This window comes from Megascapheus bottae, chromosome 17, assembly GCF_031878675.1.
Source record: "Megascapheus bottae isolate mThoBot1 chromosome 17, mThoBot2.hap1, whole genome shotgun sequence".
NCBI lineage: Eukaryota > Metazoa > Chordata > Mammalia > Rodentia > Geomyidae > Megascapheus > Megascapheus bottae.
The window spans coordinates 4,739,316-4,753,867 of NC_143525.1; the positions used below are offsets into that span (position 1 = coordinate 4,739,316).

Genomic DNA, 14,552 nt, shown 5'->3' on the forward strand with positions numbered 1-14,552 from the left:
ATTGTAACATCTGTATTAGCTTTGGGTCATGTTTATTGATTCAAAAAAAATTTTTTTTCCTTATATCTTTGTCTAGTGGTTTTCAATTAAACTTTTTTTTTTTTTTTTTTGCCACTTCTGGGGCTTGTACTCAGGGCCTGAGCACTGTGCTTGGTCTTTCTCAAGGCTAGCACTCTGCCATTTGAACCACAGCACCACTTCCAACTTTTTCTATGTATGTGGTACCATGAAATCTAACCTGGATCTTTGTGCATGCTAGACAAGCACTCTACCATTAAGCCAAACTCCTGGCCCTTAAGCAGATTTTAGTTATTATTGGCTATTGGTATTTGCTTATTTCTCTATTATCATTATTATATTATTATATACATTTTTTTCCTATGCTGGAACTAGGGTTGAACTCAGAGCCTGGATACTGTCCTTTAGCTTTGTCCCCCCCACACACACACCAAAAGCTAGTGCTCTACCACTTGAGTCATAATTCTACTTTTTTTTTTTTGTCAGTTGTGGGGCTTGAACTCTGGGCCTGAGCACTGTCCCTGAGCTCTTCAGATCAGGGCTACTGCCCTACCCCTTGAGCTACAACGCTCCTTCTGGTTTTCTAGTGGTTAATTGGAGTCTTATGGACTTTAGTGCCGGGCTGCTCAGATCTCAGCCTCCTGAGTAGCTAGGATTACAAGTGTGTGGCCCGGCCTCCACTTTTTTTTTTTTTTTTAAGGTTAATTGGTGATAATAGTCTTACAGATTTATTTGCCCAGGTTGGCTTCATGTTCTGGGATGCAGTCTTGGAAACAGATTTCCCTCCTTTGGTGCTAGATTCCAGGAAGGACCTCGGCAAAAATTCTACCACTGACCTATACCTTCAGCCCCAATTTTTTTTTTTTTTGAGGTGGGTCATGAACTTGGCCTTGAACTTGAACTTGGCCTGGGCACTGTTCCCGAGCTCTTCAGCTCAAGGCTACCACTCTACCCTGAGCCAAGCCCCACTTCCTGTTTTCTAGAGGTTAACTGGAGATGAGTTTCTGGTCCTTTTGTGCCCGGGCTGGCTTTGAACCTTGATCCTCAGATCTCAGCCTCCTGAGTAGCTAAGATTACAGGTGTGAGCCACCGCGCATGGCTTTTCAGCCCCAATTTAACAGTTTTCACTCTTTCTCTTTAACCTTCTTAGGCAGGGCTAGAGCAGACTAGAGTCAGAATGGGTATCTTGTGGAACAATTTGATTTGATTGTGGCCAAATCGAACCTGCCACCAGCTTTATAAACAATGGCACAGACACACACTTACATACTGTCTGTGGCTCCTTGCACTTTGCACTGGCAGATCTGAACAGTTGTGACAATTATCACCTGAATTACAAAAGCAAATTGTTTACTTTCCAGTCCTCTTTCGAGTCCTCTTTCGAGATTTTCCTGAGCCTGGCCTATGGCTCATTTGCCCACAGCTTAGGCAGTATCCTTTGAGGACTGTCCCCCAGTCCTGTGTGTGAGGAGAGGGCCACTCTTGTCTGGGGGGATACTTGGTTCTGTGTATGCACCAGCAGTTGCTCCAGTTTCTCTTCTCTTGGTGGCTATCTCTCAGCCTCCACTGTTCCCTGTCCTGTATGTGCTGTTTTGTTATCACCTGGGGATACCAAGGGTTCTGTCCTCAGGTCTCTGGAGTGTGTCCTGTGTAGCTCTGCCCCATCATTATCCTGTCCTACCAAGTGTACCTGTCACCCAGTGAACCTAGTCCCTTTCTCCGGGGACCGTGTTGCAGCCGAGCAGCAGCTGTGCTTCCAGGCTGTGCTGTATCAGTCTTGCCCTTTGCGTGTGCATTGCGCACATGTGTGTGTGTGCACACGCGCGCGCGCGTGCTTGTGTGTGTGTGTGTGTGTGTGTGTGTGTGTGTGTGTGTGTGTGTGTGAGATGGAGCTTAAACTCAGGGTCTGGGCACTATACCTGAGCTTTTCTGCTCAAGGCTAGTGCATTGCTACTTTGAGCCACAACTCTACTTTTGATTTTCTGTGGTTAATTGGAGATAAGAATCTCATGGTCTTTTCTGCCTGGGCTAGCTTCGAACTGAGGTCCTCACAGTCTCCTGAGTAGCTAGGACTACAGGTGTGAGCCACCAACTCCTGGCTGCCCTTTGGAGTGCCTGTGGGAGTGTTCATTGCTGAGTGGGTAGATTCAGCCTTTGTTTCCCCATTGTGTCTAGAAGTGGAAGTTAGGTTCCAGGTTGCCATGGCTACCCCTCTCCCTCTCCCCCGCCCCTCTCTTTGCCAGTCCTGGGGCTTGACCTCAGTACACTGCCCCTTGAGCCGCAACACCTTTCTGGCTTTTTCTGTGTCTGTGATACTAAGGAATTGAATCCAGGATTTTGTGCATGCTAGGTAAGCACTTTGCTACTAGCCACACTCCTGGCCCTGGCTGCCCTCTCTTTCTTATTTATTTATTTATTTTAATTTTTATTTTTTTCCAGTCCTGGGCTTGAGCTCAGGGCCTGAGCACTGTCTTTGGACTTTCTCAAGGCTAGAGCTCTACCACTTGAGCCTCAGCACCACTTCCGGCTTTTTTCTATGTATGTAGTACCGAGGAATCTAACCCGGGCCTTCATGCATGCAAGGCAAGCACTCTACTACTAGGCCAAACTCCTGGCCCCTCGCCTTTTTAAAAATAATTAATTTTATTTTTTTGCCAGTCATGGAGATGGAATTCAGGGCCTGAGCACTGTCCTTGGACTTTCTCAAGGCTAGAGCTCTACCACTTGAGCCACAGCACCACTTCTGGCTTTTTCTTATGTATGTGGTACTGAGGAATCAAGCCTGGGTCTTCATGCATGCTAGGCAAACACTCTTATCATTAGGCCAAACTACGGAGCCTCTTTTTACTTTTTTTTCCCAAGTTTGGTGCTCTACCACTTGAGCCATACCTAAACTTCCAGACTTTTTTTGGGGGGGGGCAGCCCTGGGGCTTGAGCTTAAGGTCAAGTCCCTGTCGCTTAGCTCTTTTTACTCAATACTAGTGCTCTACCACTTGAGCCACAGCTCCATATTTTTGCTTTTTGGTGGTTAATTGGAGATAAGAAACTCACAGCCTATTCTGCTTGGAAAAGAGATCCTCAGATCCCAGCATCCTAAGTAGTTAAGATTACGGCTGTGCCCCGCCAGCATCTGGCTAACCTCTGGCTTTTTGATGTTTAATGGAAGATATGAGCCTCCGGTTTGTCTGACTTTGCACAGTGATCCACAGATCTCAGCTTCCAGTGTAGCTAGGATTACAGGTGTGAGCCACCAGTGCCTGGCTCTGTGATGCCAACCTTTAAGTCCATTGGCAGTAGTTTCCTCTGAGTGGTTCTGGCTGGCCCGAGGAAAGCAGAGGCAGGAGGTGAGCAGGGTGGGGAGCTGGGTGATGGCAGCTGCCCTTTACCAGTCCTGTGCCGGCCCCCCTGCCTTCATTCACTTCATCCTCCAACAGCCTTGGGTGTGGAGACTGTCATTATCCCCATTGGAAGGTGAGGTACCTGCCTGACGTCACTGTGCTTCCCAGTAGCAGGTGTGATGTGAACCAGATGGGTCCAGAACCCACATTGCTGCTGGCTGGGCATCCACCGTTCCAGCTAAGGACAGACCCTGAGATGCAACCTTTGTCCCTGCCACATGTCCCCCGCAGAGAAGATGACTTGTTTGCAGCTGTGCACTGTGCAGTGGCCACTTCAGGACTCCAGGGAGGAGTGGGTGTCTCCACTGCCGTCTCCCTGAACACTTGCAGGGGGCTCCAGTCTTCACTGGAAACACTTCCCCTCGCCTCATCTCAGGGTTTGGGCCTGGAGGGACTTGTTGCTTTGGCATCTCCAGAAATGCACAAGTGATAACATGCTTAATTAAGCCAGATGGGCCAGAGCAATGACTGCAGGCAGTAATTGAGCTGGGTTTCGAAGGATGGATAAGAATTGTCTAGATAGAAGTAGAATTAGCAAGCACCTGCCAGGAGTCAACTTGTGTAGAGAACGGGTAGTTTGAGGCAGGATGTTTTAAAGAGAGAGAGTCTTCGGGTGGGGGTGAGGGGGAGCAGTTAAAACCCCGGAAGAGGCTGCCGCAGAAGCTGGGCTTGTGCACCAGTGGTTTCCTAGCAATGTTTACACCAACTGCCTGTCTTACATCTTCTCCACCCCGCACTTCCTGGAATGCCTGTGCACCCTCTATGTCTATGAGGGTGTGTGTGCTGCACTGAGTGGAGTCTAGAAATTGTTGTGGGTGTTGGGAGCTATAGACTGTGTCCACACCTGGCCAGCAGAAGTCTGTGGGATGCTGGGGGTTGTGTTGAGCTGCTCTGGCCGGCTCAGACAGGATCTGCTAGGCCCTGGAGGCAGAGCACAGTGAGGGTAGGCCTTGGACGTCTAATCCACCACCACACTTCACATGTAGAAACTGAGGCCCAGAGAGGGAATGCAGCTCACAGGCCTGACTTGAGCATAGAGTACCAGTGTTAGGCCTTGCAGGGAGTCTCGGGCAGGGGCCTGGGAGGGGCCTGGTGCTGGCCTCTATGGATGATAGAGCTAGGAGAACATAGACAAGCTAGGTCCACAGCCCCGTTTGGCAGATGAGGAAACTGAGGGCCCACAAGGGCTGTGGCTTTACCCGGCCTGTTTCCACAGTCCCTTGTGGGCCAAGCTGCTTTGTCACGCCTTCACTTGATGGAAACTTCTTGAGCCCCGCCCCCTGGACAGGCCCTGAGCTGGGCTCTGCCCTTGATGAGCTCATTGTCGCCAGTGAGCTGGGTAGTACAGGCAGGTGAGGAGGCCAGGGGGTGAAGCCACCTGTCAGTTTCCTCATCAGGAAAGCAGGGGGAGGAACCGCTGCTGGCGGGCTATGCAGACATCATACAAGGTGACCTTTGCCCAAGTACACCAGGCGGGCAGCACAAAGCCAGGACTGGCCTCGTCTTGTAAGCACATGGTATGGGTGATGGGGTACAGGGTCTGGATTCCAGCCCCCCAAATGGATTCTACTCTCTACTTTCCACCTACAAAGCTGTCAGGGTGTGCCAGGCCCCAGGACCTCCAAGAAACTTTTGTAGCCTAACTGTGTACAGACAAGGCTACGGTGGCCACTGAGGGGGGACTCCCCCCACCACTCAATGTCATTTCCAAGTCAAGGTGCACCAGCCATCCCCCCCACCCACACACACTCCAGCATCATCTCAGTTAGGAATTGCCAAGCCACTCTTCCCACCCTAGCATAATTTCAGAATCAGAGAGCACCAGACAGCCCCCACCCCCCCCACATCATCTCAGAGCCTGGGAACACCAGGCAGTCCTTCACCATAGGATGATTTTAGTTGGGGAGCACCAGACAGTCCCTCCCACCCCAGCATCATCTCAAGAGTTGAGCACAGGCATCCCCCATATCATCTCAGAGTCCTGCAGCCTCTCCTACCCTAGCATTATTTTGGGCTCAGGTGTCGGGGTCGTCTGTCCCCGGTCCCTCTCGATCAGCAGGAGGGATAGGGAGAACACGCCCTGACTAGGACGAGCCCTGACCTGGATGAGCCGAGAGAGGAGAGGGCCCACTGACCACCCGCACCCAGCCCTCCTTCCCCGGAGGACAACCAAACGTGTCAGCGAGTTTCGTCAAGGCAGGAACTCTAACTCCAACCCCGTTTTTGAGGACGTCCCTCCAGTTAATATAGAACAAAGGTGGGCAGGACAGGGAGGTCCATGTGTTTCTTGCGCCTCGCCTTGTGCACCTTGCCTTATTGCCTCTTGCCTCAAAGCAATAACACTTGCGTGTTGCCTCTCAGCAGAAAGTAATCCACAATGCCAACGATATAGCTCAAAGTTAGACATGGCGTTACTCGGCCCCCAGCACTCAGGGAACACCAGGTGGCACCCCGGGTTATCTCAGTGTCAAGAGCACCAAGCAGCTCCTCACATCAGCACCATCTCAGAGTTGGGGAACCAACAGTCACAGAAGCTTTCTAGGATCCCCTTTGGGGAGCAGGCGTCAGTGGATCCAGCCTCACATCAGCCAGGTCCTGGATCAGGTCTCCTGCCAGGCTGAGGACAACAACCCTCCAGGGGCAGGTGTATATGGGGCAGGGCCTGTCGGGGCAGATCCTCAGTCCAAGCTCAGGGCATGAGGCCTGGTAGCAGCCATGACGGATATGGAGCTGGGGAGGAGTTGGGCCCAGGCCTTAGGGCAGAAGGGTGTTGCTGGCTGAACCCCATTTGGCTCCTTTGCAGGGAGACACGTGAGGCTATTTGTCTGCCTGGGAGTGGCTTCCCTGAGGACTGTGGAGCTGGAGAGGCTTGGGTGCTGTGGAGCCCCAGGCTGGAGGCCCTGCCCCCACTGCAGCCATCCATCCCCCTAGCAGTAGTGAGGTGTGAGGGCCAGGGTTACTGGGAGCCTCCACTTTCCACATCCCCATGCAGTCTCTGGCCTCGCCGGGTTGGGGCCCTCACTCTTGAGAGCTGCCTAGTTCAGAATGCTTGGAGGGGTACTGCGTACACCATACTGACTTCCCCTGTGACCTGCCCTGCCAACCCAGCCTCACATCCACTCTGACCCTTTGCCTCCAAACAGCCCCTCAGAGGCTCAAAGACAGCAAATGACGCCCCCCCCCCCCGAGAACTCAGAAAGCCCTGTTGGGCCCTGTACCTCCACTTGGAAGGACTCACACCTGCCAGGCCCCAAAGACACATCCAAGACACAGGGTTGGAAACCAGCGCTAGCCAGGCCAGTCCTAGCCCCTTCTTGCTGCACGACCTCCAGCAAGCCTGGTGACCTCACCGGGCCTGTTTGCCCAGGTGTGTGCTGGGCTCTTACCACCATAGTGCTTGCAAGAGGATGGGGTAGGGACCGAGAGGACTTAATGAGAACAACTGTATGCCAGGCCAGTGATGGGGAAAGGCATCACACAGTATCCCCTCCTGAAAACCCTCCTCTGGCTCCGAGTCGTTCTGCAAGCATTGCTGTATCTGAGTGCACTTGCTGAGAGGGGAAACCTGTAGCACTGATGAGAAGATGGCTCAGAGAGATTAAGGGTTTTGCTCAGGACTATATAGCGAGCACTTTTCTGTATAGGAGTTTGGTTCTTGGTGCCAGATGAGCAGCGGGCATCAGCAGGGGCCTAAGGCTTAGGAGGAGCCCACATGGGCCTGCAGGGGCCAGCCTTGGTGAGCTCAGTATGGGTGCACAGACATGTCCCTGACGGGCTCCAGGTAGCCTCTTGTCATCCCATGAATACAGATCTCAGAGGAGGGCCTTGCCAGGCATTGCAGTGGGGTGTGGCCCCCTGGCCTGGGTAGGTTCCAGTCTGGCTTTCCTTAGCTCTCTGCGTGGCCTGGGGCTGGCCTCTGTCAGGATCTCATTTTCAGTCCCAGGGGCACAGAGACCAGCTGTGAAGGGTGGGGGTGGCAGTTTGGAATGCTGGGGTTGGGTCAGCAGTGCCAGGTGGCTGTCATGGGCACCAGCCTTGTGTTCCTGGGAGCCAGGCCTCACCTGGGCCTTTACTTCTCAACCCTCTGCCAAGCCAGGGAAGCTGGGGCCAGGGATGGGCTGTTGCAGCCTCAGGTCAGTAAATGCACTGAGACCTCTGGGGTTCCACCCAGAGCAAGGCTGTGGTGAGGGGAAGTGACCTGTGTGTGGTGGGGACAGGTGACGTCAGCGCGTGTACTGGAATAGGTACCATCCAGACCAGACAGAAATCGTAGCTGCAATGGAGGCCCTAATGAATGGCCACATCAGCTCCTCGGTCTATCTCAGCATCGCCAAGTTCTCAGACAGCGCTGTGAAGAGCCAGTCTGGCTCAGGAATGTGACCTGGGCGGAGCCCCTGGGTGGGCTCTCAGAAGAGGAAGGAGGAGCTGGCTGCAACCCTGCACACAGAAGAACAGCACATGGACAGGCCTCCCAGGCAGGATTCCCCTCTCGTGCATGCCTCTTGTCCAGTGCTAACCTAGAGAGACCCCAGTCTTGGGGTGCTGGGGGCCCAGGCCAGGATGCCCCGAGAGAGGTGATGGGAGGCTCCATCCCGTTCTGCTGCTCTGGCTGATGGCTTGTTGCACTCTGCTCTTAGGTGGTAGCTGTGGTCATGGACATGTTCACTGACGTGGACATCTTCAAGGACCTGCTTGATGCCGGCTTCAAGAGAAAAGTGGCTGTGTACATCATCGTGGATGAGAGCAACGTCAAGTACTTCCTGCACATGTGTGAGCGGGCTCGCATGCACCATGGGCACCTCAAGGTGAGCTGGATCCCTGCCTGCCGGGGCGGCCTGTCAGCAAACATCCTGAGTACTTGCCTCTTGTACACAGATCCCTGTACTGGGCACAGAAGGGCTCAGACATCCTCAAGCATCCGAGTGGTCACATAGCTCGAATGCTCTGAGGGACAGGACACTTACCACCTCATAGGCAGATAAATGCTGATTGTCTTCTGACCAGGTGTGGGAGCTCCAGCCAGGTACCATGTCACATGTTATTTCAAAGCACTCGTGCCATACAGGTGACCTGGTTGCATGCATACCTCTGATGGCAGGTGAGTGCTCGCCACTCTTCAGAGCTGGTGCCCATCAGGAAATCTTTCTTGGGTCAGACACACACATCTCCTTATAATATCCACCAGCTGGGTTGAGGGTCTGGCTCAGGCCAAGGTCAGAGTTGAAGTGGCCTTGAAATCTACTAGCAGTAGGACAGAGCTAGAGAGAAGGCAGGGTGGCCTGGGTTCTCAGCACTGCTCTGCTGTGTGTCCTTTAGCTTGTTACCTCCACACTCTGGACTTTAGGCTCTCGGCTCTCATTGGTCTCTCAGGGGAACAGATGAGTTGGTGTGGCTGGGTTCTTCTACTTGGACACACTGGCACTTGCCACTGCCTTGCTTGGGTTGGAGGAGACCCTCCTCCCTCCCAGCCCTTGCTTGGCACCTGCTGTATGCAGAACTTGCCTGAAAACAGAGCCATATGCATCGGCAGCTAATGCTTCAGTAGAGAGGGTGGTAGGTTGGCTTACTTAGTCCTCACAATCCAGGTGGGATGAGGTTGTCATTCCCCTTGTGCAGGTAGAGACGTAGAGGTACAGGCCCAGGTATCACTAATTGTAAGTTAGAGACAGAGTGGTGGGGCCAACCCCAGGCTCCTCAGCTCAGCGTGAACCTCTGTCAGGTCTAAGTTCCCAGGTCTGCAGGTCCCAGGAGAGGGGCCTGGGGGTGGACAGCTGCCGGGCTGGTTAATGAGGCCCCGGCTCCATGCCTGTAATTTGTCCACATTAGTCAACACCCTCCCCCGCCAAGCCCTTTCAAGTGGGTATGAGTTCTCGCTGTAGCGCTCTAACTTCCGAGACATTTATTTTCATGTGGTCTCTCTGGAGAGTTGACTCCATGCCTGCCTGCCACCAGGTAATTAACACCTGGAATTGGCTCTGGTGGCAGACTGCTCATACTGGACAGACAGCTCATAGAATAAAATGTTTTTTTGAGGGGCTAGGAATGTGGCTTAGTGGTAAAGTGCTTGCCTAGCATGCACGAAGCCCTAGGTTCAATTCCTCAGTACTACAGAAACAGAAAAAGTGGTGCTGTGGCTCAAATGGTAGAGTGCTAGTCTTGAGCACAGAGAGCCTCAGGGACAGAGCCCAAGCCCTGAGTTCAAGCCCCAGGACCAGCAAAAAAGCAAAAGTGATTTTTGGAATGTGACTGCCCTACAAGCAGCATTAGGCAGCCTGGGTTGCCCACTGCCCTGTGTACCCACCTGCCGTACGCCCAGTGGGTGCTTTATGTGCGTTGTCTAAGCACACTTGTCCTCCAATGTGAGATGCAAATGAAGGGCGTAAGCCTGCGGAGTTGGGGGTGTCCTAACCTAGAGCTCACTGCCCCTTCTCAGCAGAGCCGCTCTGCCTCTACCCGCCCCCCTTGGCCTGAGGTTTATTTTTTTTTTACACTCTCCAGGAAGTGGGAGGTGGGTGGGAGCCAGAGGGACCTGTGACCTGTGGCTATGGGGAGTGAGCTCCTATAGTACACATGGGGAAACTGAGGGAGGTCATGACTTGCTGGACACAAAAGTCTTTATCTTCAATTAACCAGGGCTCAGGGACAGCACCCAGGCCTAGAGTTCAAGGCCTACGACTGACCAAAGAACCAAAGAAAAACAAAAAAAAAATTGTGCTAGGCTGAGGGGTGAACCCAACAGCCAGCAGTAAGAAATGGGGTCCCATGAGGACAGCAGAGACCTCTGCACTGCATGCTATCCCGCTGCTGTCCGTGCGGGCACTGTGACTCCCGTGGACTTGGGCATGTGGATGCCCCGCTCTGGGCCTCATGGCTGGAACTATGGCTCATAGGGCTGCTCATGGATGAAATGAGAGAACAGTGGTTGATCGATCTCTCAGCGCCAAGCACGGTTCTGCTGCCACTAACCATCTGTTGTAAACTCCAGGCCTGCGGCAAGGGCAGGGGAGGGGCCTGGGTGTGAGGCTTCCCTGACCCCCAGCCCTTTAGTTGGCCCATGACCATCAGGATAGAGAGGGGCGGACTGCCTTGTAGACTGGGGCCCAGCCTACCCCGTTTGGCTGCTTCCCTCTCTGGGAAGTTGATGTGCTCAGGAACCACACACCTGCCTGGAAAAGTGTGACACAAGCTTCTTCATTCTCACCTCTGCACTGGCCCCCTCCAAGGCCCTGGGAAGGTGGCCAGAGGCTCCTGTGGGCATAGCCTGGGCAGATGTCACCCCATGGAGGGCCTGTCTGCCTGCTTGCCTACCTGGCTAACTTCCTTGCCCGCTGGCTGGCTGGGCCTGGACCTGTCTGGAGAGTATTTCTTATGCAGCAATCTGAGCCTGCCCTCTGCCCAGCCCTGCAGTGACCTGCCCCTGGATCCCTGGCCCAGGATACAGCCTCTACCTGGTGGGCTCATGTTTATGACTGCAGGGATGTTGGGTGCCAGTCTAAAGAGACATCAAGAACCAGGCCTGAGCCCTGGCTGGCAGTGAGTGGTGATCTTGGGTAGTCATTAGCTTTCTGAGCGTCTCTCCATTGCTTGTCTGAAAATGTGTCCACTATCATCTATGCATCAGGGCCATGGTGCAGGACAAAGGAGACATGGGCCGGGGGAGGGGGGTGGTAGAAGGATGGGGAGTAACACTTAGGACTGAGTGCCTTCCCATCCTGTGTGGTGATGGCCCAGGTTCCTTTGGATAGGCCCCAGGTATAGTCTGCATGCCAAATGGCTTCTGTTTTTGCCTCTGAGCTGTGGTCTGACTGGGACCATCCTTTGTTTCCCCTCTGGTACTGCACTGCACTAGCACGTTCTGGAAATGGTACTCTTAATGACCAAGCCAATGCCACAGATTGTGCCCAGTATGGGTTCTTAGCTGACCTAGCCTGCCCATCTAGGTGCTCCCATACCTGCAGGCAGGAGTGAGGCGTGAGCCCTGTATTACAAATGGGGAGCTGTCCTTGGAAAGAACATCCAGTTCTTTTGCCCCGTTCCCTCCCATGATCTTAGGACTAAGCCAATGAGTAAGACATATTTGAGGTAACCCTGCTGCTGAGGGGTACCCCCAACCAATAGGAGCTGGGCTGGGACTGAAGCTCATGGTTCCCCCAAAATAGGAACTATGGGAGACGAACTTGTGCAGCCATTCTGGACCTGTGCAGCCAAACTGGAAAAACCAGCAGCCACCTGGGCTGGTTGTTCCTATTGCTAAGGAACAAAGAAAAGCAGCCAGCCTCCTTGGAGAAGGCTCCCATGAGGACTCGCGGCTCTGCAGCTGCCCATGCCTTGGCTCTCCTGGGCTGTGAGGGATGGCGAGGCCCAAAGGTGCATCTGACTAGGTCCTAGCTGGGGACACAGGCGAGTGTGGGAGGTGGGCTGCGCCCCAGCTGCTTCTCCTCCCAGGGCAGGTTGTGGCTTGCTTTCTCTGAGCAAAGCCTGGGTCTCTGATGGATCCAGGGTATAGGATGGGCACTTGTAACCCTGGTTGAGGGAGGCTCACCTTGCTGAGGCTGCTGTCCAGAAATGTGTGTATGCAGCAGGGTGGGGAGATTCTTGGGTTTAAACGTAAGGCCTTGTACTTGTTAGGCAGGTGTCCTACCCCTTTTTGTTTTAGTTATTTTTCAGATAGAGTCTCATGCTTTTGCATGGTGTGTCCTGAGACTGAGATCCTCCTACCTTCACCTCCCAAGTAGCTGGCCACCACACCCAGCCAGAGAAATCATTAATTGTCACGAATCAGAACACAAGTGTTATCTAGTGGGCAGAGACAAGGATGTTGTCATCCATTCTAGTGCCCCGCCACAGCAACCTAGCCCAGAGCAGTCAGTCCTACACGGCCTGACTCAAGGGAAGAGCCAGGACTAGGCTCTTCAGACTAGGGCTTGGAGCCCAGCCGGGTCAGCCCCACCTCGCCTCCAGTCACATGTAGGTGGTTCACAAAGGACTTCCTGTCCCAGTATGACAACTGGATGAATGCTGACAACACACATACTTAATAGAGAATGGAACAGGCCCGTCAGAACAGAGCCCAGGCCAGCCAGAGGCCAGCAGTGCAGGAGCACAGGCTCCTACTTCTCATAGCAAGTTCCATCCCCCTGTGTTCCACAGGCCTAGCCTGACCTCACCATTCCCAGCTCAGGCCTGGTTGGGATGCATCTTTGGGCCTCCCGCCGTCCCTGAGTCTGGCTGTCCATTGAGGAGCCACAGGCAAGTCACTCCCTTCCCTGAGCCACCTAGACCTCCACCAAGGATGGTTGACAGTTCTGGCTTCCCTTAGGGGGTCCAGGCCATTTCTAAGTAGTTTTGTTGTTGTTTTGGTCAGTTGTGGGAGTTGAACTCTGGGCCTGGGCACTACCCCTGAGCTCTTTAGCTCTACCACTTGAGGCACAGCACCACTTCTGGTTTTCTGGTGGTTAACTGAGACAAGAGTCTCATGGACTTTTGTGCCTAGGCTGGCTTTGAATGGTGATCCTCAGATCTCAGCCTCCTGAGTAGCTAGGATTACAGGTAGTTTTTTTTGTTGTTGTTGCTTTGGAGGTATTAGGGTTTTGAACTCATGCTTTGCTAGGCAGGTGCTCTACTGCTAAGCCATGTTTCCAGCCCTTTTTTGCACTGGTTATTTTTGAGATTGGGCTTGCTTCCTTCTCAGCTGTGCCTGGGCTGTGACCCCATTTCTATGAGATGCCTCAGCTAGCCTTGAACTATAGATCCTCAAACCACCTGTAGAACAGCCCACACCTGGCTTACTCCTCTCAGGTGTTTCTTTTTTTTTTTTTGCCAGTCCTGGGCTTGAGCTCAGGGCCTGAGCACTGTCCTTGGACTTTCTCAAGGCTAGAGCTCTACCACTTGAGCCTCAGCACCACTTCCAGCTTTTTTCTATGTATGTGGTACCGAGGAATCGAACCCGGGTCTTCATGCATGCTAGGCAAGCACTTTAACCACTAGGCCAAACTCCCGGCCCCTCTCAGGTGTTTCTGAGTCCTCAATATCAGTTCCCACCATATTGTGCTGTCACAGTCCTATATGCCACCTACAGTGCATAGATCCCCACTGAGATCATTCCTATACCAAACTAGGCAGCCCAGGTGGGTGGGCTTGCTTCACAGGTGAGAAACCGAGGCACGGAGAAGTCTGAATGGTGTCCCTTGGCCTCAGTGGAGTCAGAGTCTTATGAGCAGAGGTGGCCCTGAAGCTGTGGTTTGCCCAGCCCGGTGCCTTTCATCCGCTCTGGCTTGCCCTTTGGAGGCTGCAGAGGGTCCAGGGACTTGCCCGGTGCACCCACTTGGGCCAGCCCAGTGGCTCTCCACCCTTCTGCCCATCCTTTCCTGGGGATGTCCCCAGGACCTGAGACAATGCAGCTTTGTAAGATTCTCCACCTTGTCTCACATGAGCCTAGACACCTGAGACGTTACCTCATCTGAGCCAGGCTTGTGGGGCGGGGCCACCCAGGGACAGGCCAGGGACAGCCTAGGAGGCAGAGGGTGGGAGTCAGGTGCAAGCCCCCACCTGCTGCTGATCCCCAGTGTTAGATGAGCCTTCAGATAGGAAAACTTCAACAGAGAGCCTTGCTTAGAGTTCCAGAGCAGGTCAGCGGCAGTCAGAGCCTGCCTCACATGGCAACTGAATTACGCTGCGATGTAAGAGGTCATTTTCTGAGCACTTTGTCAGAACAAGGTTTGGGGTGGATGGGAGGTGGTGTAGAGGGTAGCTGAGGAGAGTCACATGACCCTAGCACCTAGGCATGACCAGGAGATCACAGGAGACTGGAAGCGCTGGGCTGTGGTTGGGCGCATGTAACAGGCTCCCCAGATCTTTTTCTGACCTCTGGTCCCCAGTGAGTGTGCTCCACATTAGGTACAAAGTCACAAGTGTTAATTGTCCTGGGCCAGGGCCAGCTTCCTGCTGAGTTGGCTGTGTGCATACTGGAGTCTTCAGGGCGGGCGGGAGAGCTAGCCCTGGGAACAAGGCTTATCTGCCTTCTGGGCTAGGCCTAACAACAAGCTGGCTGTTTACTCCACACTTGGGTGAGTGGCTGGGTGGGCATCTCGTGGGCACCCACTCTGAGGCCACCCTCTGCAACCTCTGTGGATCCTG

The 14,552-nt window shown here is 53.5% G+C and overlaps 2 protein-coding genes across 2 annotated transcripts in view; one reads left to right on the top strand and one right to left on the bottom strand.

Annotated features, from left to right (window-relative positions):
• Slc5a10 (solute carrier family 5 member 10) overlaps positions 1 to 14,552 on the bottom strand; it is a 52,140-nt gene that overhangs the window by 18,994 nt on the left and 18,594 nt on the right. The window lies entirely within an intron of this gene.
• The window catches only part of Sack1g (scaffolding CK1 anchoring protein G), a 28,315-nt gene that overhangs the window by 7,003 nt on the left and 6,760 nt on the right, over positions 1 to 14,552 (top strand). Inside the window, exon 2 of the mRNA XM_090349458.1 lies at positions 8,054 to 8,221. Coding sequence (XP_090205584.1) covers positions 8,054 to 8,221 — 168 coding nt within the window. The remainder of the gene's footprint in view (positions 1 to 8,053; positions 8,222 to 14,552) is intronic.